The sequence below is a fragment of the Pelodiscus sinensis genome, chromosome 3 (assembly GCF_049634645.1).
Source record: "Pelodiscus sinensis isolate JC-2024 chromosome 3, ASM4963464v1, whole genome shotgun sequence".
Classification (NCBI taxonomy): Eukaryota; Metazoa; Chordata; order Testudines; family Trionychidae; genus Pelodiscus; species Pelodiscus sinensis.
The window spans coordinates 85,314,669-85,342,307 of record NC_134713.1 but is presented as its reverse complement, the minus strand read 5'-3'; the positions used below and the strand labels follow the sequence as shown (position 1 = coordinate 85,342,307).

The following is a 27,639-nucleotide window of genomic DNA, read 5'->3' as shown; positions in this document are numbered from 1 at the left end:
AGAGATCAGAGAGTGTTCAAAGCTTTTGAGAATAGTTAGCTTTGTCCAGCCTGAGCTGACTGTTGACTACTGGAAAGTATTGCAGCATTGGAATAGTGAGATACTTTTCCCCTAAACATATGTTCTGTTATATTTCCTGCTAAAAGTTAGGCATCTTGAGGTACTTCCAGATCTTATAAATAGAATGCTAGCTATAAGTTTTTTTCCTTCTGTACTAAATCATTGCGTCTTCCTTTTTCTTTAACATCTCTGCACAAACCTCAGGATGCTATGCTATTTAGTCTTATGGGATGCTTTGTAAAACATTACCAGTAGTAGCAATAACATGACTTTTCTAATACTTTGTGCATATTTCATCTATTTATCTATTAAGCCATGTCTAATATTATGCTTGTTTTTATTTTTCAGATATTTCGAAAGAAAGCAGTGGAACTTGGAGAAAAGTTGCTACCAGCATTTAACACTCCCACTGGCATACCATGGGCACTGCTTAATATTAAGAGGTAAAAATAAACATGATTTATAGTTTATGAATATAGCATGCATGAAAAGGGCTGCATTTAGTTCAATTGAGGTTGAAGTCCTGTCTTTATCCACAGAACAGGTGTAAGCACAGGCAGCAGCTTATTCTCCCCCAGGTTTGTAGTCTGAGCAGTATATATTCTAGACTTTCTCCTTAAGGGATCACCTCTGAGCAGCGAGGATAATTCAGTTGTCATGTCCATTCGGTCCTTAAAGCTCTCGATGGAGACTGCCAGTAGTCATGCCAATTGAGAGGAAAACTTTTTTCACTCTGAACTTGGCTGATGTGAACAGCCACCATAATGGTACTGAACTTGATCACGTTTTAATATTCTAGAAAAGTTAAGTCTTTTTAGGTGCTCACTGGGGAAGACTTCCTGTAAAGTCTTACATTTTGCAATTCTGAACTTAAATTCATTAAAAATAGAGAACAAATGTGAACTCCTAAATCTGTTACCCACTTTGTTTTTCTTAGGTGACTGGCAGCACAGTAACTATTGTGTGCATGAGAGTAATGGAAATGCCTCAGTTACGAAAACAGATATGTGATTCAGAGAGAAAATAGGGATTTTCTCCACTTAAATCAGTTTTTGGAAAGGCTTTTCAGCAAAACATATTCTATTCTATATTTTTATACCTCTCTAAATTTCCAGAGTAACAGCGCTTTTGGGAGTGCATTAAGCAATGTAACATCTATCCCATGATAGAATTCTCCTCGTACTCTCCCCAGGAAGAAAGTTATGCAGTGTTTTGGTTTACTGCGGTTTTGTTTCAGGTAACACATTGGGTTGGAGGCAGGTTGAAGGACATGTACCTTGCACTCGGTGCAGAAGATGGTGAAGGAAGGACGGAAGTTTATGATGATCCTTAGTTTCACTAGGAGAGAGACTGGCCCCAAAGGAAGCTCTGTCCACTGCACAGATGAGCTTCACCTTGATTGATGAAAGTTGTTTTATCCCAGGGTGGAGTTGTCGACTTTGATCCTCATCCCAGAGCTTTAGGTGATTGTTTAGGTGCCCAGGCCATCAACTGCCATCAAGACCTTGAACTTGAGTCTGTTGCTTGGAAAGCCAGCACAGAGCAGAGGATCGGTTTGATTTGCTCATAGTAACCATTTTTGCTGAGGAATCGTGGTGGTGGTATGAACTCACTGGAAGTTTTGAAGTGCTGATGGCTTCAATCAGTGTGCCACAAGTGCATTGAGGAAGCTTGGAAATGAAATTCTGATGGTGTCGTCTTCATCAAAATCAGCCTTTTATTCCAGGGCATCAATAATTTAGTGGATTCATCACCAAGTTGTTTGGTGTGTCCCCTTCCCCAAATTTAGTCCCATTCTGAATGCTTTCAGAACTGAACCAACTCTTTTGCTGGCCAAGCAGAAAAATCAATTGATTTGTCCAGCTTTAACATCAGCAGATGGTTTCTCCTGTGCCTCCCTTGCTTCGAGGAAGATTAGGGTTTATAACGTTTGAAAAGGAGATTGTGTACCAGACTGACACTTCGGGCTTAGGAGGCAAGCTACGACATACAGAAAAGTAGTTTGGATTAATTTACTCATGTTGGGCCAGTCAAGGGTAACTATTACCCAGTATTATTTTCACTTTTTAGACATAAAGGACTTTTCATTGTGCCTTAAAATGTCAGGTTTCTTGTGATCTGGAGAAAGGGAGTCTGGAGGCTATTTAAGAACCTACTTGTTAATAGGTATCATTACTGCTAATCCACTAAGTTGTTCCTTTTTAGAATAACATTTTTAACGTCCTGACTAGCTCTTCACCATGAGTAAAGTCTATTTATTGTATTTTAACATTTTAAAAAATGGGGATAAGTAAACACAAAAGCATATGGTGAAAGTTAAAGCCAGTCTAAATAAAATTATCATTTGGGTAGTTACAACAGGCTGGCAGTGTTTCTTAGAAACCTCCTTACCCCTGCTCGCTCGCTCTCTCTCTCTCTCTCTCTCCCCCTTTCCTTCCCTTTCTTTCCCTTCCCTCCCCCCCCCCCCCACCACATGGTTTAGGAAGTGTTGGTCCTGTGAGAGGAATATTGCATAGGTTCCACCAACTCATTACCCACCAGAGATATAAGGGAGCTATCTGTAAGGACAGGATTAAGAGATGGAATGAACAAACCTGAGATGGGAACCATAAGAACAGTTAAGAAGTAAGGAGAAAATTTGAGCTGATTGTGGTATAATTTTCTGTTAACTCACATGCCAGGAATGGGCACATTTGTACATTACATAGACTACTGACAGTGTTTGAATGCAGGTTGAGAATAACATCTGGTCATAATAGCTTCAGGTATGTCTTGTTTTTACATTTTAAACAGCTGTTGCAAGTTAAAAGTGGACTTCAGCTTTATTCTCAGTTCTCTGTTCTACAAAGTGAGAAAGCAGTTGGTTGACTGAAATCTGAACAGACTGAATACAGTAGTTATTCAAATCTCAGAATTGTGGGACTGGAAGGGATCTTGAGTCATCTAATCCAACCTCCTGTACTAAGATGGAATCAAGTATACCTAGACCTCCCCTGAAAAGTGGTTTTCTAAATTGTTTTTCAAAGCCTCCAATGATGGGCATTCCACAGCCGCCTTTGGTAACCTCTTTTAATGCCTAGTTATCTTGACTGTTAGAACATTTTTTCCTAATATCTAATCTAAATCTCAATTGCTGCAGAGTAAGACATTTTAATGTTTGTCCTGCCTTCAGTAGAAGTAGAGAACAGTTGACCCACTATCCTCTTTACAACAGTCCTGAACAGATCTGAAGATTATCAGGACTCTCCCTCAGTCTTCTTTATTCTAAACTAAACATGCCTCATTTTTCGAATGAGGGGAAAAAGTGGCCTTAACAAAACACCATTTTATGCTGTTTGAGCATTGTAAATATCTCTGTATCAAATAAGTAATGTCTTTCTAGAAGGCTAACCTTTGGTTTTCATTTATTACAATATACAATAGAGAATGGCTATCAGAGTTCTGCTATTATCTGAGTTTAGCTGCAGATCTATCCAAATCCCAGAAGCAGCCCAGAATTGAGGGCACAAATTAGCCAACACTCCAGTAGGAAGCACAACATAGCATCTCATTCTAAGGCTATGTCTACACTACAGGGTTTTTTCGCAAAAACGGGGTTTTGCACAAAAAAATCATAGTGTGTCCACACTTCAAGCGCATTTTTCTGCAAGAAAATTTACAATAAATCAACAGGACCGAGGGCTTTTTGCAGCGTAGGCATACCTCTTTCTAAGAGGAATAACTCCTTTTTGCACAAGGGTTCTTGCAGAAAAAGGTGTGTGTATGGTCAACAGGGGTTTCTTGCGCAAAAAGAGCCTATCAGAAAAAGCACAGGTGCTCTGCCATCAGAACTTCCTTGTGCAAGAGTATCCATGCAGTGTGGACGCTCTCTTGCGCAAAAGCACATCGCTTTTGTGATGTGCTTTTTAGGTGTGGATGCGCTTTTACGCAAGAAGCTTTTGCAGAAGATCCCTTCTGCAAAAAGCTTGCAGTGTAGACATAGTCTAAGGGTATATACTATATAAATTCTCTCTTCAGTCTTCCAAAAAGAAAATGTCCTAACATAGTAGTATACAATCTTTAATAATATTATGTAGATCATGGTAATGAAGGACCACTTTTTAAAATGGTGCAGAAAAACTGATTCATATAATGATACCTTATACTTCAAAAGCAGGGTGTCAGTTGTATATAATTTTGATCATGAAATCCTTACCTTGGTCATGGTCTCTAGAGGTTTTTAAGTCCCGACTTGACAACACCCTGGCTGGGATGATTTAGTTGGGAATGGTCCTGCTTTTAGCAGGACGCTGGACTCTCATCACCTGAGGTCTCTTCCAACCCTGTGATTCTATGGTTATAAGTCAATATTTGTGCCTTTTAAGTTTAGTAGGAAATGTAACTGATGCATGGAAACCCAAAGTTCGGAATTCTGATCTTAAAATAAATTATCTTGAGTAAAATTTTCAAATGTACTGTAAACGTTCAAATCACATTGTTTTTGGAAATAATATTCTTTGTCTTTGTCAGCTGTCATTTTGCTTGTTTGAGGAAAGATTTAGATTTTTAGCATTTAAAATGTTTCTGTTTGAGCTTCTGGACTTCAGTCAAAATATCTTTAAACATTTTGTTAATCTAAAGAAACAATAGTTCTGTTCAATTCATTTAAACATTTTGTTCATGTTAAAGAAATAGTAATCATCCTTTTTTAGAGCAATGTATGTAATTGGAGTACTTAAAGAAAACTTAATGGAAGTGAGAACACGTTTAAAAATTTGAAAGAGGATCAAAACAAGTGAGAGGAAATTAATAAATCAGAAACCTCATAGGCTCAGTTTCACTTATTATCTAAAATATTTATAACACAATATTGTGTGGTTTTTATAAAATTTTTCAGTGCCTCAATTTTTCTATGAAATGCTATACTGTGCTTTATCACTAAATTTGGAAGTTATCCATAGTTGTAGAGGAGGAAAATGAGATCTCTAAAACATAAATCTAAAAACTAGTTGAATCTCCCATAATTTCTCAGGCATCTGAGAATGTTAAGAGTTCTAATTTAATCATTTCCCCTGTCTATCAGACATCATTTCTTTGGAAACTAATGTAACATACACTTATTACTAGTTCTCCAGTTATCCTTGCTCTTCCAGGAGAAAATTCATCGACTTCCTGCTGTCTGATGCAGAAGAAAATTAATTTCTGCTGCGTAAAGAAGCAGAAGCAAGATCCTTTCTGGTCTTCATTATGTATTTATAAATAAACAAAAGGCAGAGACTAATTTCTTTTTTTCATATAACATATAGGCTTCATTCTGCTTAATTCTCTCTACTCACATGAACTATGTTCCCCCATAAAACTTTCTTTAGATATTAGTTCTGGCACACAGTAACAGGCTGTTCAGTGAAACATTGTTCCAATTCAATTGAAAATATTTCTAAATTAAATTGTTCAAAGCGCTCTTCAAATACCCATTAGTCTATATCTTTTTAAAAAGCAATTTCCTACCTTTACCACATCAATTCAGTTGTTCTTGTAAATTTCACAGTTCATGCTCTGACAGTCAGACAAGTTTAGTGTTTTAAATAGTTTTTAACTATACCAGAAAAACCACCAGAGAAAGGAATACCTTCTTTAATTATGACTAAGTATTCCTAACAGTGTTCTTGAATCATTCAACAAATTCCATTTACAAAAGACAAATTTTGTAAAATTTATACTTTGTCAAAATATAGTTGAAATAGGAATTAAAATACTCTGCGGTGCAGTGGAGTAGTCCATTCTTATAAGACTCTTTAAGAAATCCTTACCATAAAGCCTATTGTGGCTTTTCTCCTGACTCTATTAAATCCAATTATAATTTATTTCCCTTCTAACATCTTCTTACAATACTATTTTTAAAAAAAAATCAGAAAGGGTGCCATACAAAAAAATCTGTGCAGAGTCTCTTATATGGAAATAACCGCAGCACTGTTCTGCAACGTGGGTTAACAATGATTGATTACAATCTGTTTTTATTAACTGGAAGAAGAAATGTGGCATAGCAATATTAAGAAAATTAATTGTGATTTTCTAATCTGGAAATTAAAGTGCAGCTGGGCATGAGTACATTTAGTGCAGTTTTGTGACTTAGCAGTCATGACAAATTATCTTCATCTGTTTTAAGACACAGACTTGTGTGGGTTTTTTTAATCTTTACTCAATTTTGCAACTGCATCAGTTTCAGGAAAGCTTTATATGTAAAAGCACTAGAGATGCCCATTCATTCTGAAAATGTCAATTGAAGCTCAGCAGCATTAATTAAAGCACTTTCTTTTTTCATCTTTGTCACTGTCACACTGTAGTTTTTATGGAACATTTGTATAAAACAGTGATTACTGGTAATTGACCTGCATATGTTGAATAATCTTAAAATGCTACTGAGAGTTTAATGTTCCTTGTAAATTGAGAGACTTCCAATTAAATAGAGTTCTTACGATAATCACTTTCAAAACTAATCAACTAATATACGCATGTTACTAAAACTCTTATTGACTTAATTGTGACAAATTAATAAATGCAGCCAGTGCAATTACTGTAATAGTTTTATCAACTTGCGTTTTTCATAATTTATTGATAAATCTGTTTTTCTGCAACATAAGGAGAAAATAAAAATTACTCAGGTGTATTAGATTTGGATGTGTGCAAATCAGTCTTGGAATACTCTGCCATAGTTTTTAAAATAAATCAGTATTGCAGTGAACTAGTATTACAAATGCACTGCTTTCTTTACACAAGAAAATCAAACCAGGCCCATTAAGTCGTGAGAGGTAATAATAATGAATGCTGTTTTGTGTGTTAAACTCACTTCCTAATCGGGAGTAGCATAGAAAACCTGATGTATTTAGCAGCTTAATAGAATCAGCTGTGTGGATTTTGTTCTTTGGGGGGAAAAACCCCCCAAATCTTCAAAAATACTTAAATCAGGGATGGGATGCCACAAATAGTGGGTGGGTTGCATGAATGGCCGCCCTCTCCTCAGTGGGCTGCCCTGGGGCCTCCCCTGTCTCCCTCTCGTGCACTGGGACCTCACACTTCCCCGCCGTCCCAGCACTTTTGCAGCACATGAATCACCTGATTCGTACCACCTCTGAAAGCATTGGGAGGGTGGGGGAAGATGTAGGAAGTGCCAGGCCACAGTGCATGAGAAGTGTATGGGAGAGGATGAGCCAGGGAGTCAGTGCATTGCAGGTGTAGCCTTAAGTTGATTACTCAGCCACACAGAGCTTCTCACAAATGCTTAAAGCATAGATGGGGAATCTAAAGTCTGGGCCAAACTAGGCTCTGGTGTATGAGGGAGGGGCCACATGGATATGAGGTGTTTTTTGTATGGATGGTTTTTGGTGTTTTTTGGTGGGATTTTTTATTTTAGTTTATTTGATTGATTGATTGATTGATTGCTTCTCACTTGTGTGCAGCCAGCCCCCAACTGATTTTTTTTCTGTGAGTCAGCGGCTCCCAAACCAAGAGAGGTTCCCTACCCCAGCTACCATAATGAACCTTTCAGCTTTTAGATCAGCAGTATTGTCTTGGGATACTTGAATGTATATTCAGTCCCAATCATCTGTGTGTAAGATTTTTAGTACATTACAAAATCATGGCTGATTCCTATTGTATAATGTGTTGTCTGGAGTCATTTCCTAGGTTGTAATTGAATCATAGCTGTGCTGACGTGGTATATTGTTACACTGCTCAAGTGAATCATGCAAAACAGATTCCTCAAAAATAATTGCAACCATGTATTTATATTGGGGTGGGGGTAATAGTGAGTTTTTTAGAACACTTCGTAACACAACTATGATATACTGAAGACTTGGAATCTTTATTGTTTGTAATGCTAGGCTTGCCTGAATTTTCTATTTAAATTTACAATTTTTTAGGACTTCACCTGAGTTGTGTAGTTCTACTTAGGCCTATTTTATTTTCCTGGTAACTTAAGTTTTAAATTCATCCGCATATTTTACCATATTATTGGGTTTCTATTGTGGTAATGCTGCCATAATATTGAGGAGCCTTCGATATTCTTAAGAAGAGAGAAAATCACAATTGGATCTGGGAAGTCTCTTGCTGAGGAGGAATCAGGGTTGCCAAAGAATCCATATCTAATCAGAGTTCAAGATTAGCTCTGTGAAGGAGAGCACCTACACTGAACCCTTAGCTCGAAATAATCTACGCAATTGAGCTATGCACATTGCATAGCTTTTTTTTTTTAGTTAGTTTCAAAATAGCTTGTTTTGTCATTTGGTGCTGTCTACACAGTGCCAAATTTTGAAATAAACTGCTATTCTGAAACGTCCCTTAATCCTCATGGAACTATATTTACAGGGATGTCGGAATAGCGAGCCCGTTATATTTTGAAATAACGGGCTTGCTTAAGACAGAGTATCCTTAAAAGCGCCACCGTCTAGATGTACCCTGAGTCATCATTCCACTGATCTGTTGCAGAACATCCTGTCTTCAGGTATCATGCCAGTCTTAACTGTAGCAGGACCTGGCGACATTTGCCCTCCACCATAATAATCTTTAAGGAATCCTGTCTATTTTCAGGCCAAAATATATAAAATATGTACAATCCTCACCCTTTATATAAATGACACAGTCTACTTTTATATTTTTAAGCTCCTTAAAATGTGAGACTTTTCCGTAGGTCCATTTTTATCTAGCCCTTGAACTTCTGGAAGGTTGTTTGTGTTTTAGCTAATGACATCCTGGAGCCTAAGAATGCCCCACTGTCTTCTCCTATTAATTGAATCCTAGAAGTGACCTTGCTTCGAAAGTTGAGGTCATGTGAGAAAGTATGAAATGTCTCTTTCTCTCAGTTTGCCCGAACTCCAAAGAACTCTAAAAAGCTATAGATCCAGAACAGAGCGAGAGAACAATTGTCTTGAAAAATTTTACTTGAACCAAGGATAAGAGGCAAGGAACATACTTTGAATCTGTTTCTCTTATAAGGGTATGTCTACACTACAGAGTTTTGTCAGGAAAAACAACTGATTTTTCTCACAAACGTCTGAGTTACATCCATACTGCAATCATGTTCTTCCGAAAGTAAATTGAAAGAACAGAGGGGTTTTTCTGGTGTTAGTAATCCTCTTTCTACAAGGAAGAGCTCTTTTGGAAAAAGGCATGTGTGGATGGGGAAGAGGGAGTTCTTTCAAAAGAAGAGGAAAGAGGAAAAAGCATGGGTGCCCTCGTGGCTACTCCGTCCATAGTAATCATAGTTTTAATGAGAGATAGCGTCCATTTAGTGTGGACGCTATCTTTCAAAAAAGCAGATCACTTTTTTCGATGCCCTTTTGTGTGTGGATGCTGTCTTTCGGAAGACTTTTTCTGGAAGATCTCTTCTGAAAAAAGGTTCTTCCGAAAGAAGCCTGCAGTCTAGACATAGTCTTAGTGTATGTCATGTATGCTTAGCAGCTCTTCAAAAATTCTATAGCAAATGCATAGACAGCTATGTTTAAGAGGAAGTAGCCTTACCACAGACTACATGAATTGTCTTTTTGCAGTTAAGAAGGAGTGTGTTAGGAAACATGATAATTTAGGATAAGCAGTAAAATTTGTAAGAGTAAAAATCCTCATCTGAGTCTCTAGGTCTTCAACACACCAAAATTGGTATCAGTAGAAAAAATTCCTTGCATTTAATTACAAGAGCTTCATTTCATTCGCTAGCTCTTGAGTAACACACCAATTTGGTGTAAAAAACAATTCTTTGCATCTGCTTACAAGATCCTCAGCTAATTCGCTAGCCCTTAAGAGAGAGAATTTTTTTGCATCTCAAATTAACCACAGAACTGAATAGACAATGAGAGATCAAGCCATAAATACCCTGCAGTAACAACTGCGGGTACCTCATCATCTACAACTCATTCTGGAAACTGAACTCACGTGCTGCTCTCTGACAACAAGAGGCAGGAGGTCCATACCGAGGCAGGCATCAAAACAGCATTTGTCGTCCTCTACCTGGCCAGTAGAGAGATGCTGCTACACCTGATCGGGTGGGTCAAAAAACTTAACAAAAAGATTCTAAAAAATCAAGAAAAACAAAATAATATTGATAAGCTATAAGATCAAGGATCCTCATAGTTGCAATTCTTTTAAAAAATTAATTTAGAAGAAATTAAAAAACTAGATGTTAGCTGACATCACGAAGTATCCTTGTAATCACGCTAGCAGAAACAATTTGCTTTTTGTATTTTTCTTTTTTTATTCATTATATTTTAATTCTTAGCTGTTATCTTTTAACTTTGTTATTCATTAAGTGGCAACATCAATATAGTTATGCTCATTAATTAAAACACAAATTGGTACTTGGTCTAAATTTAATGACGACTTCCCAGGTAAGCAAGGGGGCAGACCAGAGTTCTGCACAGTCCTAGCGAACCCAAGGGAAGGGGGTGGTTTGCTTACTCGCGACCACTCACGGCAGTGTATTAGGCTTAATTGGCATGTTTTGTTTATTTTGGCTCAGTAACTTAAACTTCTCTGTTTTCATTTGTATTCACTTAACTTATTAAAAACACTTTTGTTCATTATCAAGTCCAGTGTACGTAATTGTTACCTGGGAAAGGGTGAGAGAAACAACCACTGTGCATATGTTTGATTAAGAGGGCAAACTGATACAATTTCTCTGTGTGAAACTTTTATATAGAGTAAGATGGATTTATACGGAGCTTTTGGTCCCCTTTGGGGCTGTGTTCCTGGGTACTGTCAACCACCTTCTAGCTGAGCCTTCCCAGAGCTAACCTGGTTCAGTGTCTGTGTTGCTCTGCTGGGAGGCTGTTACCCCAACTCCGTGCCTTGGTCAACTAGAGTTACTGGCTAAGCAGGACAGGCAGGATGGTATGGTGCCCAGAGGACAGGTTGGCAGGTTCAGTGACATGACCGGCACACTAGGTATCAGACCCACAGGGACCCCTGTGATCCAACCGTGTCACATGCCCCTTACTACATCAGGTTGGCTACATCGAGAGGAAGAGTACTTTGTTCTGAGTTCCACCAGTCTCCATGCTTCTGATTGCTGTGCATTGTCCCAAAACCACCATATTTTTTACGTATCAGGCACAAGCCTCACTGGGAATCTTCAGATAGATTTTCTGGGTGATCTGATCTAGATGGGGAATGTGAGCGCTGTGTGCCTGTAGCAAGTTTTCTTTGAGGACTAGGATTTTCCCATTATTCATCAATAGGCTAGGTCATTGATTACTAGGAATAGCAGGAATGGATTTTCATGATCTTTTTTTCTCACGGATATCATTTGAAAGCACAGTATGGAGCAGGAAGTCATGGTGTGTCTCTTCAGCTAGTACTGAATGCTGTGTCTCCAGGAGTCCTTTCTCCTACTCTGTCCTGAGAGCATAGAGGAAGGAGGAAGAAAATAGTGTTTTCATGTCAGTGTTTCTAAATTATCTCAATAACCCAAAAGTTAATTCACTTAGTAAAAAAAAATGATACACCCTCAGCAAGGCAAACAGTAATAGAATTCCAGTAGCAGCTGTGTTTGAGGCATTAACACAACTCAGCATCTGGGACACCAGAGGGAAGGACAAAATGAAACTGCACAACTGTAGGGAAATTTAAAAGCTATTAAAAAGAAAATTGAGACATTCACAGAATGACTGCTATTGGCAGGTAAGCTATTTCTGAAACATTTTTGTTTCAGAATTTTTTCTTTGTGGGTTTAAATTTAGGATAAATTAGTACATTTTTATTTATTTTAGAAAGTTAACTTCTTAGAGATGTCAGTAGAAGCAAATAATCTCTCAGCAAAAAGGCTGCTATTTCTAACTGATATCCATGAGACACTGTTCCTGTGCATCTCCACAGTGGCCTTATAATTGAATAGCTGGGGAAAGTATTTATTAACATTAGATCTTAACAGTAGGTATATACAGTATATCTTGTAAAACTGTAGTGTTGATATTTGCCCTTAAGTGATTTCTACAAGGTATAGAGAAGAGGGTATTTTTATTAGTCTGTCAAAGACTCCTTTATGTACTCAATTAAATCATCTGCATCATCTTGGTATATTTGTCTACATTAAGTGCTCCCTCAGGAAAACATATTAAAAGGGGACCAGTAAGTCAGGCAGGCTTTCTGCTCGGCTTCTCTGGATGTCCATTTCAATTTTTCATACTCTGTAGGGTGTGCAACACCCTGGAGCATGCACAGACTACAAAATACACCCCTTTAAAGAATAAATGTAATTTGATTTGAATTTTTTATCACTTTTCAAACAAATGCAATTATTAGACAGTGCAGTCAATGAAGAATGCAACACACTTGAGTGTTCAGCAAATACAGTACAGAAACTGTGCTTACTCAGTTGATCCCCAATATGATTTTGTAAACAAGTTGGATTATGTAGATTCATAATTTAAAGTGCACCTTGTAAAATGTTGCTGTGTTACACTGATTCCGTGTTCCACCACTTCTCACAGCTTTATTGGCCAAACAGCCCCTAGCACTGCCAGGACCAGTGTCAGAGCACAGCGCTAGATCTGGTGCAGGGGTGAGGCTACCGGCCCTGACACGGAAGGAACCATCCACAGACAAGCAAAGGGAAGCTGCCTTTCCCACTGCAGTGAAAGAAGTCTTCACCTCTAGATGATGTGGTAGTAGGCTCCTCATAAATAAGCAGCCTGGTGACAAGGAACATCAGATCATGCTCAAAAGGGTGGCTGTCAACCTGAACATGGAGATCAAGGAGCTAGTGGAGGACTCAGACAGCCTTTTTAATGACATACCCTCCTCTGCCCCAGCCTCGGTCGTGTTGCTCATCCACCCGGAGGTCCTAAAAATTGCTATGACTTTGTAGCAGACTCCCTCTTCCATTTTGCCTGCCTCCAACAAGGCAGAGAAGTAGTACTATGTCCCAGCAAAGGGATTTGAATTCCTGTTTACCCACTCTCTAGCGGGGTTCACAGTCATGTCTGCAATCAGTGAGAGGGATAGAAGGGCCAGATGAGTGACACACTAAACAGTAAAGATGTCAGGAGGCTGGATTTGTTTGGCAGAAAAATGTATTCGGCAGCCAGCCTGCAATTTCAGGTGTCTAATGAGGCCCTCCTGCGCAGGTACAACTTCAGCCTATGAGATTCCATCAGTAAGTTCAAGGAGGGCTTTCCACAAGATCAAGCTTAGGAGCTGGTCACCTGAGTAGAAAAGGGCAAAGCAGTAGCACAGAGCACCTTCCAGACTGTGTCAGATGCTGTAGACACAGCAACCAGCATAGTTGCCTCTTCAGTGGTCATGAGGCACAGATCCTGATTGCATTCGTCTGGGCTCTCCCAGGAGATGCAGACTACTCTTCAGGACCTCCCATTTTAGGGAGCATGGCTCTTTGCTGGCAGATGCTCAACTCCATTACCTTAAAGACTTCCCTGTCGCTCTCCAGTCCTTGGACCTACACATCCCATAGCAGGCTAGAAAGACATTCCCATCTGCCTCGCCAAGGCCTGGGTTTCATATTGGAATTTTTGGAGCCTTTCACTGAGTCATCTTAACTAATTTATTTGATGGTTGTTTAATGATTTATGTGAGATGTTGGTGGTCAGGCTAGTTCTCCAGAGACTGCTGGCCACACTGATAAAACAGCTATAACATTTGGCTCCCATATTCTGTGTCAGGATAAACGCATGAAGATTGAGCTACCTTTCAGCCTTGTAGTAGGTTGTCTTTCTAGTTAGGGTTGTACCATCATGACAAGTTGTGAGAGAACTGCTGCTGCTCATTTTGTACCTTGTTTTACTTCTGGGAAACTGAGTCATAAAAGTTGTGATGCTACATTTACAAATTTCATAGCTTGAATGTTGTAAATACTGTGTAGTTAGTTTGGGAGCAAATTAAAATCTTATTTATAAAGCTTTTTAATTAAAAAAAATTATAGTTCTGATTATATCAATAGTAGAAAAAGCAAAAAAGAGGAAAATACCAGATGAAGTGTTCATAAATTTAATATATTAAAAACATGTGATTGTTTAGAGAAAACATTAATATATCATCTGCATGGAAAATGTGCCTATTGAATCTGATCAGATTCAAAGAAGATACAGTTTTCCTGGGGATTTGATTGGTCAGTTACTCTAAATGGTCCTGGTATTATGCTAATTCTTTTACCATTGGTATGCCTATTTCTCATTTTGTTATGATTAAAATCACTATACTTTTAATAAGAGAATTACTCTAAAACTTAATGACATCTACTTTAACATTTCATGGTTTATTTTAAGCAGCTCTCAATTAAATGTATTAAACTGAAGTGATAGAAATATTAGTATATGTAATGAGCAGCATTATTTATGTGTTCGTGTTAAACTGAAATTCTACACCATATTATACAAATAGACATACTTTCAACCCTGCTGGGTAGGGGATGTAGCCCTCTCAACCTATTCTAGTGCTAGTGAATCATCTGGAGTTAAATTCAAAGGGAAGAAATTACCCTGAAGTAGGGAATATCCTAAGGAATTACCTTGTTCTGATTTACATCACAGATTATTGCAAAGAGTACTGAATAAAATTAATATTAATGTAGCTAACTTAATTAATGGTAATAACTTTTTAACTGCAAAATAATAATCCTTCTCTCAACAATAGATATTCTATAACATAGTATGATTGTTAGTCTCTTCAAAAAAACAAGTCTTTAGACTAACCTAATCTTAAAGGACTACAAGCAGTCCTGTGGCGTTTAGCAATTATAAGCTTTTGTGGATAAAAACCACTTCATCAGATGAGTAATCTTAAAGGGATACTCAAGAATTTTTAGATGGATGTTTTAGTTACACTAAATTTAGATGAACAATGTATTGCATTATAACTTTTTATTACAAGACAGGAGCCCGTGAGTCATGGCATGCTGCACCCTTATAGGTTGAAATGCTCTTAACCAGGATTTTCTGGTCCAGCAACATCCATGGTCCAGCATGAATGTTGCAGGACCAAAGAGTCCCGGTGGAGGGCAGGTAGTAAGGATACCTGTGGTGTCGGCAGAGCAATGGGCTGCCCTGAGAGAGCTGGCAGCAGGGTGGCCCAGCGGCGCTGGGAGCCCCAGCACACAGCTGCCTAGGGAGCCCCAGCACCAGATGCGCAGGACTGCTCAGAGATCCACAGCACACATGGCTGCTCAGGAAACCCCAGTGGGTGGTGCGCAGGGCTGCCTGAAGACCCAGCGCTGGGCTGCCCGGCGGAGCCATGGCAGTGATGGCTGCCCAGGGGGTCGGCAGGGCAATATGGGCCAGCAGGAGGTGGGGAGCCAGTGTCAGGAGTCCAAAAATGACCTCCTCTGGTCCAGCAAAATCCCTCATCCAGGACCTGTCAGATCCCGTGCTGGATCGGGGAAGTCCAACCTATACTATGTAACACTAAGGTTAATTCCTTTTTAAATACCTGTCGGTCATCTGTAAGGTGGGTAACCATTATGTGAAAATATTGGTTGTCTGAAGTAATCATAAAGAGTCGACAGGAAAAGATACAGGGTCACTAGAATGTAATTAATTGATAGGTTATAAAGTCTTGCACCAGGGGAAAACTGCAATGTTTTTATAAGATCACTGTATCAATGATTATCTAAAACCTGAGGACAAACCAGGCATGTGCAGCAGTTTATTCACAAGGATGCTAACTTTTCAGTCAGTCCCCTAGACATTCCTATTTAATTTTTTAGTGAGGTGTAATTATACAAGTCCTAATCAAATTTAACATTGTCTAGGCTTTCTTTTTGATTTCTCTTTATTCCATGATTGAGTGTGTGGTAGTTTCAATGGACTGCAAGTTAATAAATTAAATTGCAGAATTCCCCACTATGAATTAATGTCTGTTGGATTGTACCATATTATATGAGGAGGTGCAAGCTGAGTACTACAATAAAAATAACATGGATCTCTTCCAGTATGAATAACATGGGTGTCTTTCAGCATACCAGAAGTGTCTCAGTTAGTAGAAATGTACCTTGTGAAAAGCAAAATAGCATTTTATCAGTAAATCGACTGGCTCCTACTGGATAATATATTATTAAAAATGTATGTGATGGAAAAAGAGAGCCTGTTTTTAAAAAAAAGGGGGGGGGAGGGTGTAAATATGCATTTTTAACAGGATTTTGACTTTCGTCTCAATTAGGAATAGTCATGGGTAATGAAGGATAAAATTGTGAATGTATAAATATACTTGATGCTGGAGAGAGGAACCAAAATGCTTAGTTTTTTACTGAATATTATTGATTCCCATAAAGAAGTCCTCATTTCTCAAATTCAAACAGCCTTTAATGCAAGATATTTATACAGTGACAATTACATTAGTCTGTCTACCCAGTTTTTCAATGTAAGATGTTCCTATATTTTTTTATTTGTACTTAACTCTATGTACCGCCTGATCTTTAATAATGTATGCTCCAGTACTGTAAACCAAAGTACTTTAACCCATGCTTAAGTGCTTTGCTGAATCAGGGGCTTGATCTCCCCTTCTGTTTTTTCCCTTTTCTACTACATCAGGTTCAGACTTCTTGCCTCTCCTAAAGGCTCTACATAATTCTAACTCTGTCACTGCCTACTTATCTAGGCTATGTCTACACTGGGAAGGTTTGGCGACAAAAGGATTGTCAATATGCAAAAGTCACCAAAAATGAAAACCAGTCAAACCAGTCTTTGTCGACATTTCACAGCCACATTGCTAGCACCCTGTCAACAGACAAAGCAACACAATGTGGATAAGCATCCCACAGTGAAGTGGGGAGGTGGACCTGATCCTTAAACTTCTTGGGATTCCCTCATAGCTCTCTTAGCTAAGGAATGTCAAAGTAGCACAGCTTTCTCCCAGCCTTCCCCCTGCAGCAGCAGTCTGCCTGCTCCTGTGTTTCTACTGCAGGGAAGAACAGAAGCGCCCCAATGATTTGTTCTTTGTTCCTCAAACATAGCATCACACTCAGCTGTTAGATACTTCTGGAAGCTTTAAAAGGGGACGAGTGCATGCCTTCAGGGCAGCAGAGATCACAAATCATTGAGCACAGCCATAAGAGTGGTCCTTGTAGGATACTGGCTGAGGCCAATTATCAGGATAAAACAAACAGCAGAGTCCATACTGGCTCTGTCAGCAATAAAGGGAGGGGAAAAGACAAAAGACTCTCCCAGGAGTGGAAGTCTTTTGTTCCCAGAACAGGGTGTTTTTCCCAATGTTGTAGTGTAAACACTTATTGTTTTGTCACCAAAGGTCTAAAAAGCATAACTCCCTTCCACTCTAATCTTGTTACCCTGTTTGTCCTCTTCCCTGCAGCCAACCGTGCACCTTTTCATGCCTTTGGAACTTGCTCAGGAAAGGCATTCTGTGCTACCTAGATCCTTTTTTAAAACGTTTGATGCTAACTAAAGGAATTGTTAGTACCTGATCCTTCTCCATTGAAGCTGAACGTTTGCCATTGATTTTGATGAGCCCAGCCAGGATTATGACTATGATAAGACCCACAGATTAAAAACAAAAAATATATGATCCAAGGACAGATGTATTTATGGGAGAAAGGTAAGAATGGTACGGAGGAAAGGAAGATTGCTACAGGCTGAGAGAAGGGGACATTTCCTACTGAATTAAAATGTTTGGTTTCTCCCCTTTTGTGAGAAGCAGTGTGGCTTTTAGGGAATTATTTATTTTACCCTAATGACTATTTATCCATAAATATTTCTGTTTAATCTGTACTCCTGTTGTTTTTGTCACAGTGTTTTAATATGTCTGTAAAGATATGTTAAAATGTTTGAAAAATAAAATTTTAAAAAATTGGCCAACTAGATTGTGGCTTTAAACAGAAACAGTGAAACAGAATCCCATATAATATTCTTTAATGTAGAATCTTTGACAGTAGAGATCAGAAAGGCAGCCACTTTTATCAACATGGGGATCTATGTGTGTTACGCATATTTAAATATATATACATATTTATAAATGTGTACATAATGAAAATGAACATGGGTAAGGCATTAATGAATGTCATGATGCATGTCACAGTTGCAGTCTTATGACAAGTTACCCAGTATCTGAAACTAGTGTTAATAAAATTGCTGTGTTAAAAATTAATAAATGGATTCTCAGTCATGGTGCATATCTCTGGATATGATTGCTCGATGCACTAAGTGTTAAAATAAAATTTCAACGCTTTGTATCCACTGTGTATTATAATAATGCTTCTATGAAGTTAGAATAATTTAATTCCAAGAATACAAAACTGAATCATGTCACATACAGTACCAAAAAAAAAAGTGAATTGTAGTTGAATCATTTTAAGGCATTAATTATTTGTAACTTCCAGATGTATCAATATAGTGTATTTTGATGTACTTAAAATATTTTATTAGGACTAAGACACGGAGCTCACGTAAGAGGATGAAATGAGTTCAGAAAAATGAAGGATAAAATCCATATTTAGAATAATAAACATAGTTTAGGCATTATAAAAGTAATTATCTTAAAGTGGGCTGTTAAATCTTAATTTTCAAGGTTGTGATATAGTGCTTTATAAAATGTTATGAAATTATTTACATAAACTGATAAATGAGGATACGCTCCCATCTAACACTTTGAAGCATCAAGTCTTTGTAAATGGGCACAGATTCCACTGGATCTGAACAATCTCCACCAAATTGGAAGGAACAATGAAACCTTATCCTGAATTGAAAATTGATGGTAGCTTTCAGAAAATAACTGCTTGCTACCTTGGAAAGAAGCTGACATTTTCACATTTTTTAACATTATTATTTGGACATGGTTGCTAATCTGTAATGGAAGAGACCTTTTTTCTAGACTTTGAGGCAAGGAGGAGTTCAGTTACTGCAGGTTACTTTATTAATGTTTGGTTAACTTTTTGTGAAGCAGCTTTAAAACTTGAGATGGGTCAATTTGTCTGTGGAGAGAAATGTCTGGTTCTTTTGTATGGATTGAGGGAGAAGCATTGAAGGAGATGCTTTTTTGTAGTCCTTAGAATAGCCTCCGTTCTCTTCACAGCATTGCTGATTTCAGGAAATGCATGCTTCTGGAAAAAATTAAGCACATATGAACCAGGGATATAAATGACTAGCCGACTATCCCATAAGCAGAAGCTTATCAGATAGTCGACTAGTTGCTTCCTCACCCCCTGCTGTCTCTATTGGAGGCAACAAGGGGAGGGGGAAGGAGCCAGTGCTGGTGGGAGCTGGCTTAAAAGCCAGTTCCCCCAGCACCATCTCCTCAGAGGAGGCAGGGGGTAGTCGGGAGTGAGCATGAGCTGGGAATCAGCTGATTCCTGCCTCACACCTGTCCCTGATGCTGCACTTTTGTTTTTAAATGTATTTGAGCCTACTGGCTCTTAATACATTTAAAAGGCAGAGCCCCAGCAGGGTTAGCTCTCGGGGACAGAAGCTAAACCTGCTGCAGCTCCTCTGGTTATCGACTAGTCGATGGAAAATTCATTGACTAGTCGATTAGTTGAATAAATTTAACATCTCTAATATGAACCCTCATAGATACCTGTTGCTTTTATTTATAACAAATCAATCACTGAGTAAAATAGTTTTTCTGTTGGACTTTATTGTTGGTTTATATTTTGGACTGTTGTAGTGCCCAAAACCCCAGATCAGGAATGGAGTGTCATTGTCACAGATGCTGCATTAACACATAGGAAAATATTTTTCCTGCTTCAGATTACCTGCAGTATAATTTAAATAAAGGCACAACAAGCAAACGTAAAAACCATTACGTGGAAGGAATAAATGAAATAGCATGTTATATGCGTAAGGGTACAGGCAGTTTTCTATCAAGAGTCCTCTAGTTAATTGATAAAATGGGTTCAGCTGCATAATTGGTACAGAATATTTGCATGTTTTATTTCCCTTGTAAATCACTGAATCCATTCCTGAACATACTTTCTAGATAACCAGTAAAGCACTTTTAAATTTCTGAGTAGAACCATATCTTCTTGAAAAGAGCATGGCTTAAATTGCTTTCTTGTATGTGAAGAGCAGTCACAAAAAAGATACTGCCAGAGTGAATATGTTGTTTGTCAATATATAGCTGAGTGAATAACTGACTTTTTATGGTGAAAGCAGAGGAAAAATACCACTTTTCCTGCTGGGACAGCTGAAATGTGATGGTGTGATTAGTATCCTTTTATTCCCCCTGTAGAGAGAGAACCCTCAGTAGTCATGTAAGAACACTTAGTGGCTCCCAACTTGGTTATTCATATATTATGAGATCTTGGGTATAGCATGGTGTTTTTAAAGCACTAACAGTAATATGTTCAAAGATATATTTTAGACTAAGACAAATGGATTTAATTTACTCTGAGTACTATAGAATATTTTATATACAAGCATTCTTTTCATAAATACTGTCAAAACTCTTTGTCAATTTCCAATTCAAAGAGTGTTTTGGCTTCTGAAAATTCTTGTTATATTGATATTGACTCTATTCAGCATCCCCAACTATGCAGATTGTTGCTGTAGTGAATTTTGCTTTAATAGCTTTCTCTTGTACATTCTTTTTATTATTAAATGGATGGCAGAACGCTACAATCCTGTTAATGATTTTTGCTTTGCTGTTCACTTTTCTTTAGGGGATTCTATTAAAAGTAGTTCCCACTAGCATGCGTTATTGCTATCCCTCCTCTGATGTATTCTATTCCCTACTGCTTTTTTAGCCCTTAGAAACAGATTAATTAGACCATTATTGCATGAAGTATCAGGAAACATGAATTGTTCAGCTTATTCATTAGTGTATTGCAGGAAACATATTTAAGACCTGTGGTGAAATTAATTTTTATTAAAAATAATTTTGTTAATTAATACAAGTTAGAATAATTCTTCAATTATAACACTGAAAAATAGCATTTAAAACCTTTGCATTTCTGATAGCAAAGTGCATTGTTAGTTTACTACCCCACTATCCTGTGTGTCTGTCTTTTTGCCTCTTATCATACACAGACACAGGATTTCTTTATATATTTATTTATTTTTAAATATTTTTGCCCCTGCCTCTCCATTTAAAATATTCAAGGTGGCTTAGGAAATTTGTTTAAATACATTTATTGTGTTTTAAAATAAAATATAAGACCCCAAAGTGGAGGGAACATAAAACCTGCTAAACCACCTCAAGAGGAGGGACGGGGGACACACACCTAAACACAAATTAAAGCATGAGTAAAAAGAGTGGCCTGGGGCTGAAACTGTGCCACTATTGGCACCATGCGAATACTACAGGGCAGATAATTCCATAGCCTAGGGGCAAAGGCTGAGAAGGCCCTACTCCACATAGATATCAACCTTATCTCCATAAGTGGAGGAACATGGAGCAGAGCCTCCCCAGCCGACCTCAGTCCCTGGGCGGGTCCATATGGGAGGAGACAGCCCTTCAAATACCCTGGTCCCAACCCATTTAGGGCTTTATAAGTCATAACCAAGACTTTGAATTGTGCTCGGAAACATACTGGAAGCCAGTGCAGCTGTTGGAGCACTGGCATAATGTGCTCCTTATAATGAGTATTAGGTAAAACTCGAGCAGCTGCATTCTGGATCAGCTGAAGCTTCCAAAGTCTCTTCAAAGGCAGCCCAGCATAGAGCACATGACAGTAATCCAGTTGGAATGTGACAAGAGCATGAATCACTGTAGCCAAGTTCTTGTTCGGGAAGGGTTGCAGCTGGCGGATCAACCGAAGCTGCCCAAAAGCACTCCTGGCCACCAAGGAAATCTGGTTTTCAAATGTTAAAAAGGGGTCCAGGAAGACTCCCAAGCGGCATACCTTTTCTTCCAGGGGGAGTGTGACCCTGTACAGAACAGGTAATACACCACATTCCCAAACAGATGGTTTCCTGATCCATAGGATTTCAGTCTTATCTGGGTTCAGCTTCAGCCTATTTGACCTCATCCAGTTCATCACTGCCTCCAGACACTGGTTTGGGATTAAATGCTGTCTGAGAACTGTTTTGTGGGATACCGACCTGACATTCAACAACAGCACCAACAGGCCCGAAGGCCAGCTGTTAAGATTCCCAAGAAAACTGAGGCTGGGAACAGAACCAGAACAAGGAATAGCCCATAATTGTCTAAACCACGTTCCCCTCAGCTGGCCTATCCTGATCTTACCACCATGTTTTACCTTGCCTGTCATAACTCCCACTATGCCATGTGAACCCTCCCTCTTCACCACCCTGCATGGGCCTCAACACATAATCGGGGGGGGGGGGGGGGGGGAGTTTACAACACTCACACACACTGTCCTTGACCTTCAGTATGGGCATGTAGGGGGAAACTTTCTCTCACTAAGGACCCTCTCCTGCCCTCCTTGCTCTCACTAGGCACTGAATAGGCCACCACACATAAAATAACAAATGTGCTGCTCTCACCAGCATGAAAAAAATAAGCGCGTTCGCTCGCTCTCTCTCTCACACGCAGTCTCCTTTGGCTCCCCGCTTTGGCGTGGCCCACCACCAGTGGCAGCCTCCTGGGTTTAAGCCCACCACTGGTAGTGGCTGCAGGCTACACCTGCAGCAAATTATCTTAGTCCTAAAGGTACAGGCCTCTCACCCAGGCAATGGTGCAGCAGCAACAGTGACAGCAGCAGCAACATCAGGGCAAAGGTCTTCAAGGAGGGTTGGGAAAAATGTTGGTCCTCACTCCCAGCCCTCACCCTTCCCTCCTTCTTCTAAGGACTTGGAAAGCTCAGCTGACTCCTGGATTTAAACCTGCCCCTGGGAGATTACATCTAAATTGACTAATTGAGTACCCTGTGCTTCCTGGTATGCTAACCCTTCAATTGCAGAACACTATCCAATGTCGTCTTATAAATATGGGACAAAATATAAATCAATACCCATTTGAGTATAATAAATGTACTACATTTGACCACTGAAGGAAGACTAGAAATGGTTAACAAGGAGGACTACTTGTTTTTAAACTGAATAAAGACAGGTACACAATCAAGGTAACCAAGAGTGCATATTGACTACTTTGACTAGTAACCACAGTTAGCCAACAGCAATAGATGCAGTACCGCCAAACCCAAGAGTTCAAAAGTCACACACATAAATCCCTGTACTCCAGGAGCAGCCCACTCACCATTGCTCTGAGGGAAGTAATCCACACCAGCTCTTTGCCTGGATATTACAGAGATAGAGGCAAGACTATGTTGACATTCAGAAGGAAAGTGGTAGCCTACAGGGGCTGCTCACTCCACAGTGCTACCTGGCACAGGGAGGTAATGGAAGTCCCTAGGTGGTTTTACATGCCTGTGCAGGAGAGAGAGGTAAGTGACTGCCTCGTATGTAAAGCGGTATTGAGAGAGCCAATTTAGTGGGTCTAGTAAAGATGAGGGATGTAAACTCCTGTTTAATCAGTTAACCACTTAAATGGGGGTAGCTGAAGCAGTGCCCCTGCCTGCAGCATGCTGGGCCCTGCTGGGCTGGAGCAGCCCCCTACCTGATGTGGGTAGAAAGCTGCTCCATCCCACCAGTTAACCATAACCAGTAAGGGTAATGCTTACTGGTTGACCACATCCCTAGTAAAGACCTGCTAAATGGACACACTTTTGTCGACTCCAAGGTAGTTAGAGTTGCGTACCGTAGCTTAACATTGCCCCCTAATGTAGACCAGGCGCACGTACGTGTGTGTGTGTACTGTATGTATTTTGTGTGTGTGTATATAGGTAAGCAATCATACTCCAAAGTAATGATTTTGAGTGCCCAATTTGAGACATTTCAAAGGAACCTGATTTTCAGAGCATACTCAGCATTTTTTTTTAAAACCAAGTGTCCTTTTTAGTATCTGAATTTGGGCACCCAAATTTACAAGAGGCTATTGAAAATCCTGGACAGGACACATTTTAAACTCTCTATCAAATGCCTACCGTTCTTCCCTGTACCATAACTCCAAACATTGGATTATAGTCCTGTAGTTTGTTTCTGTTGATAAAAAAAGTTGGCCCTTTGCTTTGTCAAATTTAGCCTCAGTTCAGGAGAAATGGAGAATTATTCTTAAGGATGCATTTCTGATGTGGTACTCTGCAGTAGAATATAAAATATCTACTGAGAAAAGAACCTACATTGTTTATCTGTCAAGATGCGTCTGAGCATTAGAATCATTGTGGTCAGGGAGAGCGCATTGTTGGACAGTTTTCTTCACAGGTAGCTTATTTTTCTGTCAGCATCTATGCTGCTGAATGTTTAAAACAGCTTCTATGTTAACTGTTGATTCCTTTCATTTATTTAATACAAAAGTTGAAAGCCGTTATGTTTTTATTTATCATTCTGACTTATTTATGCTCTCTTTCTATGTGGCAGGTGAGACTTTCAAAATATTGTAGTTAATATGAGAGGTGAGACTTTCAAAATATTGTAGTTAATATGAGAAGTAGACATGGAACATATAAATAAAGACCTATGCTGCGAGTGACCTTTTTCATGACTGCTAAGGAGATTCTTGTAACAATGCTATTCTGAAAAAGTGGCTGGGTCAAATGAGAACTGGACATAAGAACTTTTGCAGTGTATGAATGTTTATTAGAAGTGCCATTATGAACTGATTCACAAAGGTATCACTTATGGAAACTGAAGATGGATGTAGCAATCAATTCAACCTAAATGGAACGTACCCATGGACATTTTTTTCTTTGGGTTGAGGCATAAGGGAAGATACCTAATAACATTGACTTGTAATATTCATAATCATAATGTATCCTATTACCTTTTGACACTTGCATAGAAAACATTAAAATGAGCAATAAACAAAACCATCTGCCTAGCGTAACCAGTTAGTCATTTAAAGATGCACAGATCGCAGCAGGGTCTTCGTCTACAGCTTGGGCTCTTAGGTGCTACAGTAATACAAATAAATAATATTTATAATGAATATTATTTCAAGTGACTTTTCTAATATCAGCCCTTCTAAATAAACTTAAAGTTTGAGATTTTAAAAGCCTTGTTAATTAATATTACAGTAAGGAAAAAAATGTCTGCTAGATATCTCGGTAGACATCCCCACAGTATTGACTATGGGGAGTGAGTTCTATGTATATGGTGTATGAACAAAATAAAGAATACTTAGTTTGCTTTAAAGTAATCTTTAAATAGCACTAAGTTAACGTGGAGTAGGTACTGTGATGGGTTGCAATCACAGAAGGCCTTTTAGGGTTGTCCCAGGGTGATGCCGTTGATGTCTGCCTTCCTGCTTCCTGGGACTCCCCATCACCCTGTCCTGGAAGGCCAGATTCTCTAGCAGAACTGCACAGACACTGAACCAGTTCAGCTCTGTGGAGGCTCATCTGTAAGGGCTCAGGAAACAAACCCACAAATGGGACCAAACCCCCAAATAAATCCATCTTGTTTTATGTAAAAGTTTTACACAGAGAAAGCTGGTAAGGTCAGCCCCCTTTATCAATGAAAGAAAGAGATGCATAGTGGTCACTCTCCTCAAGTAACAGTTATTTACACGTGGCTTGATAATAAGCAAAAGTGTTAGGTATAAAAAGTAGGATTTAAGTGGTTGCAAGTGAAAACAGTCAGATCAAAGTAAGTTATTAAATTGAAATGAATAAAATAAATAATTGCTTTAGCTAGTTCTAATGCTCTAAACTTGTTACATGAAAATTCTTACACTAAATTGTTGTTTTAAACATCTCTTTCACAAATTAAGCAGCCTCCTAGCTTGAACCTGATCTTCCCCCTGTTCAGTCTTAGATGTTTCCAGCAGGCATATTGGGTGGTATGGGGGGGAGGGAAGGGAGTATCCTGGCAGCTGCCTATTGTTTGTCTTCCCCCTCTTGCGTCCCCTTTGCCCAAGGTGGGAATTCCTTGTGCTTAATTCAAAGTTTTCTCACCTTGAGTGGAAAATTGGGTGCCAAATGTCTTTCTAGGGCCAGCCATAGTTTGGGCTTACAGGACAACCAAGACTATTCACAGTCCATTGGGTTGTTCACTGAGACATTAGGTTTCCAGGGCATCAGTGATGACCCGCCCTCACTAACACATTTTAGAAGTATAAACAGATCCATGCTTCATATTTCTAATTTCACATACAAGAATGAAACACACACAAAATAGGATATACACATTTAGCAGATTGTAATATTAAAACTAATTCTCATGAGGCCTGGGGGGACTGTCAGAGATAACTTACACATCTGCAGTATCCATAGAGGGGAATTACAGAATAACTCTCTAGTGCTCCCTACAGTTAACATCCTGTTGCCCAAATTCTGGGGCCATGTGGACAAGCCCTTAATTTCAGATGATTTGCGGGGAGGAGGGCCAGCTTTTCTAGAGTGGCAGTTCAGATGAACCATCATTCCATTTAATTAATCTGAGCAATTTATTTAAATGGAACTTTTAAAATATCATGTGAGTTTGAACTAAAAAATACAGCTGATCAGAAAACTTTCCCCATTCAACAATATTTGAGATTTTGAAAAATTATCCCATTCTAAATCGTCAAAAAGTGAAAATTTTGAAAATGTTCCTGAATTGAACATAAATTAAGATTTGATTGAAATTTTTAACTTATTTTTACTATAAAATATCTTAAATTTTTAACTTAAAGGGGGATTGAACAAATTAAACTTCCCATTTAAAAAACATTGAAAGGAGACATTTCAACAATTTCAAAACTTTTTTGTGAACATTTTTTAAACTTTTTTCCAAAGCAAACCTATTGCACACAAATTTTGGTTTCAGTAAATTGGTATATTCTTCTGTTTTGTTGAAAGTTTTACATTTTCCTCCACAAATGACTGCTCAATAGCTAATCATGCCTAGTCAAAGGCTTTTGACATCAGACACTTCTGCAACATGTGGAATTTGCCAGTTGGAGCAGAGAAGTTTCTCTGGGAGGCTCAATTATTTTCAATTACAGCTGTGTGAAATTTTTATAATGGAAACATAGTATCATGCTAATCATTTATGATACCCTAATCTGGTTGTGAAAATTACTTTTTAAAGTCCATGCAAACATTAGAGGCCTCACCTGGGGTTCTCTTCAGTTAAGTCGTCACCCAAGGCTTGTTTGAGATATCGGCTGTCTTTTATGAATGGGAGGGAGCAGATGTTCTGGAATCCCGCACTCCCCTATGCCCTATCTTTTCATGGAAATATAGCTGACTCATATAGGGTGTCTTCAGAAAGTGGCCATATGCACTGTTTCCTACCCCTTGATGTATTCTGGGACACATCCACTTGGTAAGTAAGGATAGATTTCAGTAGGACTAGTGTTTTACTGCTGAATACCAGATACAGCAAGTTGCCCACTCTCATGCATATCCTGATGGGTTAGGGCCAAAGCCAGCATATTCTCCCTAGCAAGATAACAGGGGAAGGACTAAGGCAACTATCTCCAGCAGAGTAAGCACAGATACCAGCTGGCTGGTTTGCTGAAGACCCTGAAGTTTGTTTGAATTTAGTCTGCACCATCTGCTGACATATACCTTCCCATTTTGACCTAGGATATCTGTGAATGCCAAAACTGGCAGGTAGAAATTTTAGAAGAACTCTTGGATTCAATACAATCTGAAGTCTTGGAAACTGTACCTTTACTTTTAATAGCGTAGAAGTAGAGAATATCTGTGCC

General features: G+C 38.8%; 1 protein-coding gene across 1 annotated transcript in view; it reads left to right on the top strand.

Moving 5' to 3' along the window:
* The window catches only part of MAN1A1 (mannosidase alpha class 1A member 1), a 186,755-nt gene that overhangs the window by 122,321 nt on the left and 36,795 nt on the right, over positions 1-27,639 (top strand). The window contains exon 5 of the mRNA XM_006123079.3: positions 409-503. Within this exon, the coding sequence (XP_006123141.2) occupies positions 409-503 (95 nt within the window). The remainder of the gene's footprint in view (positions 1-408; positions 504-27,639) is intronic.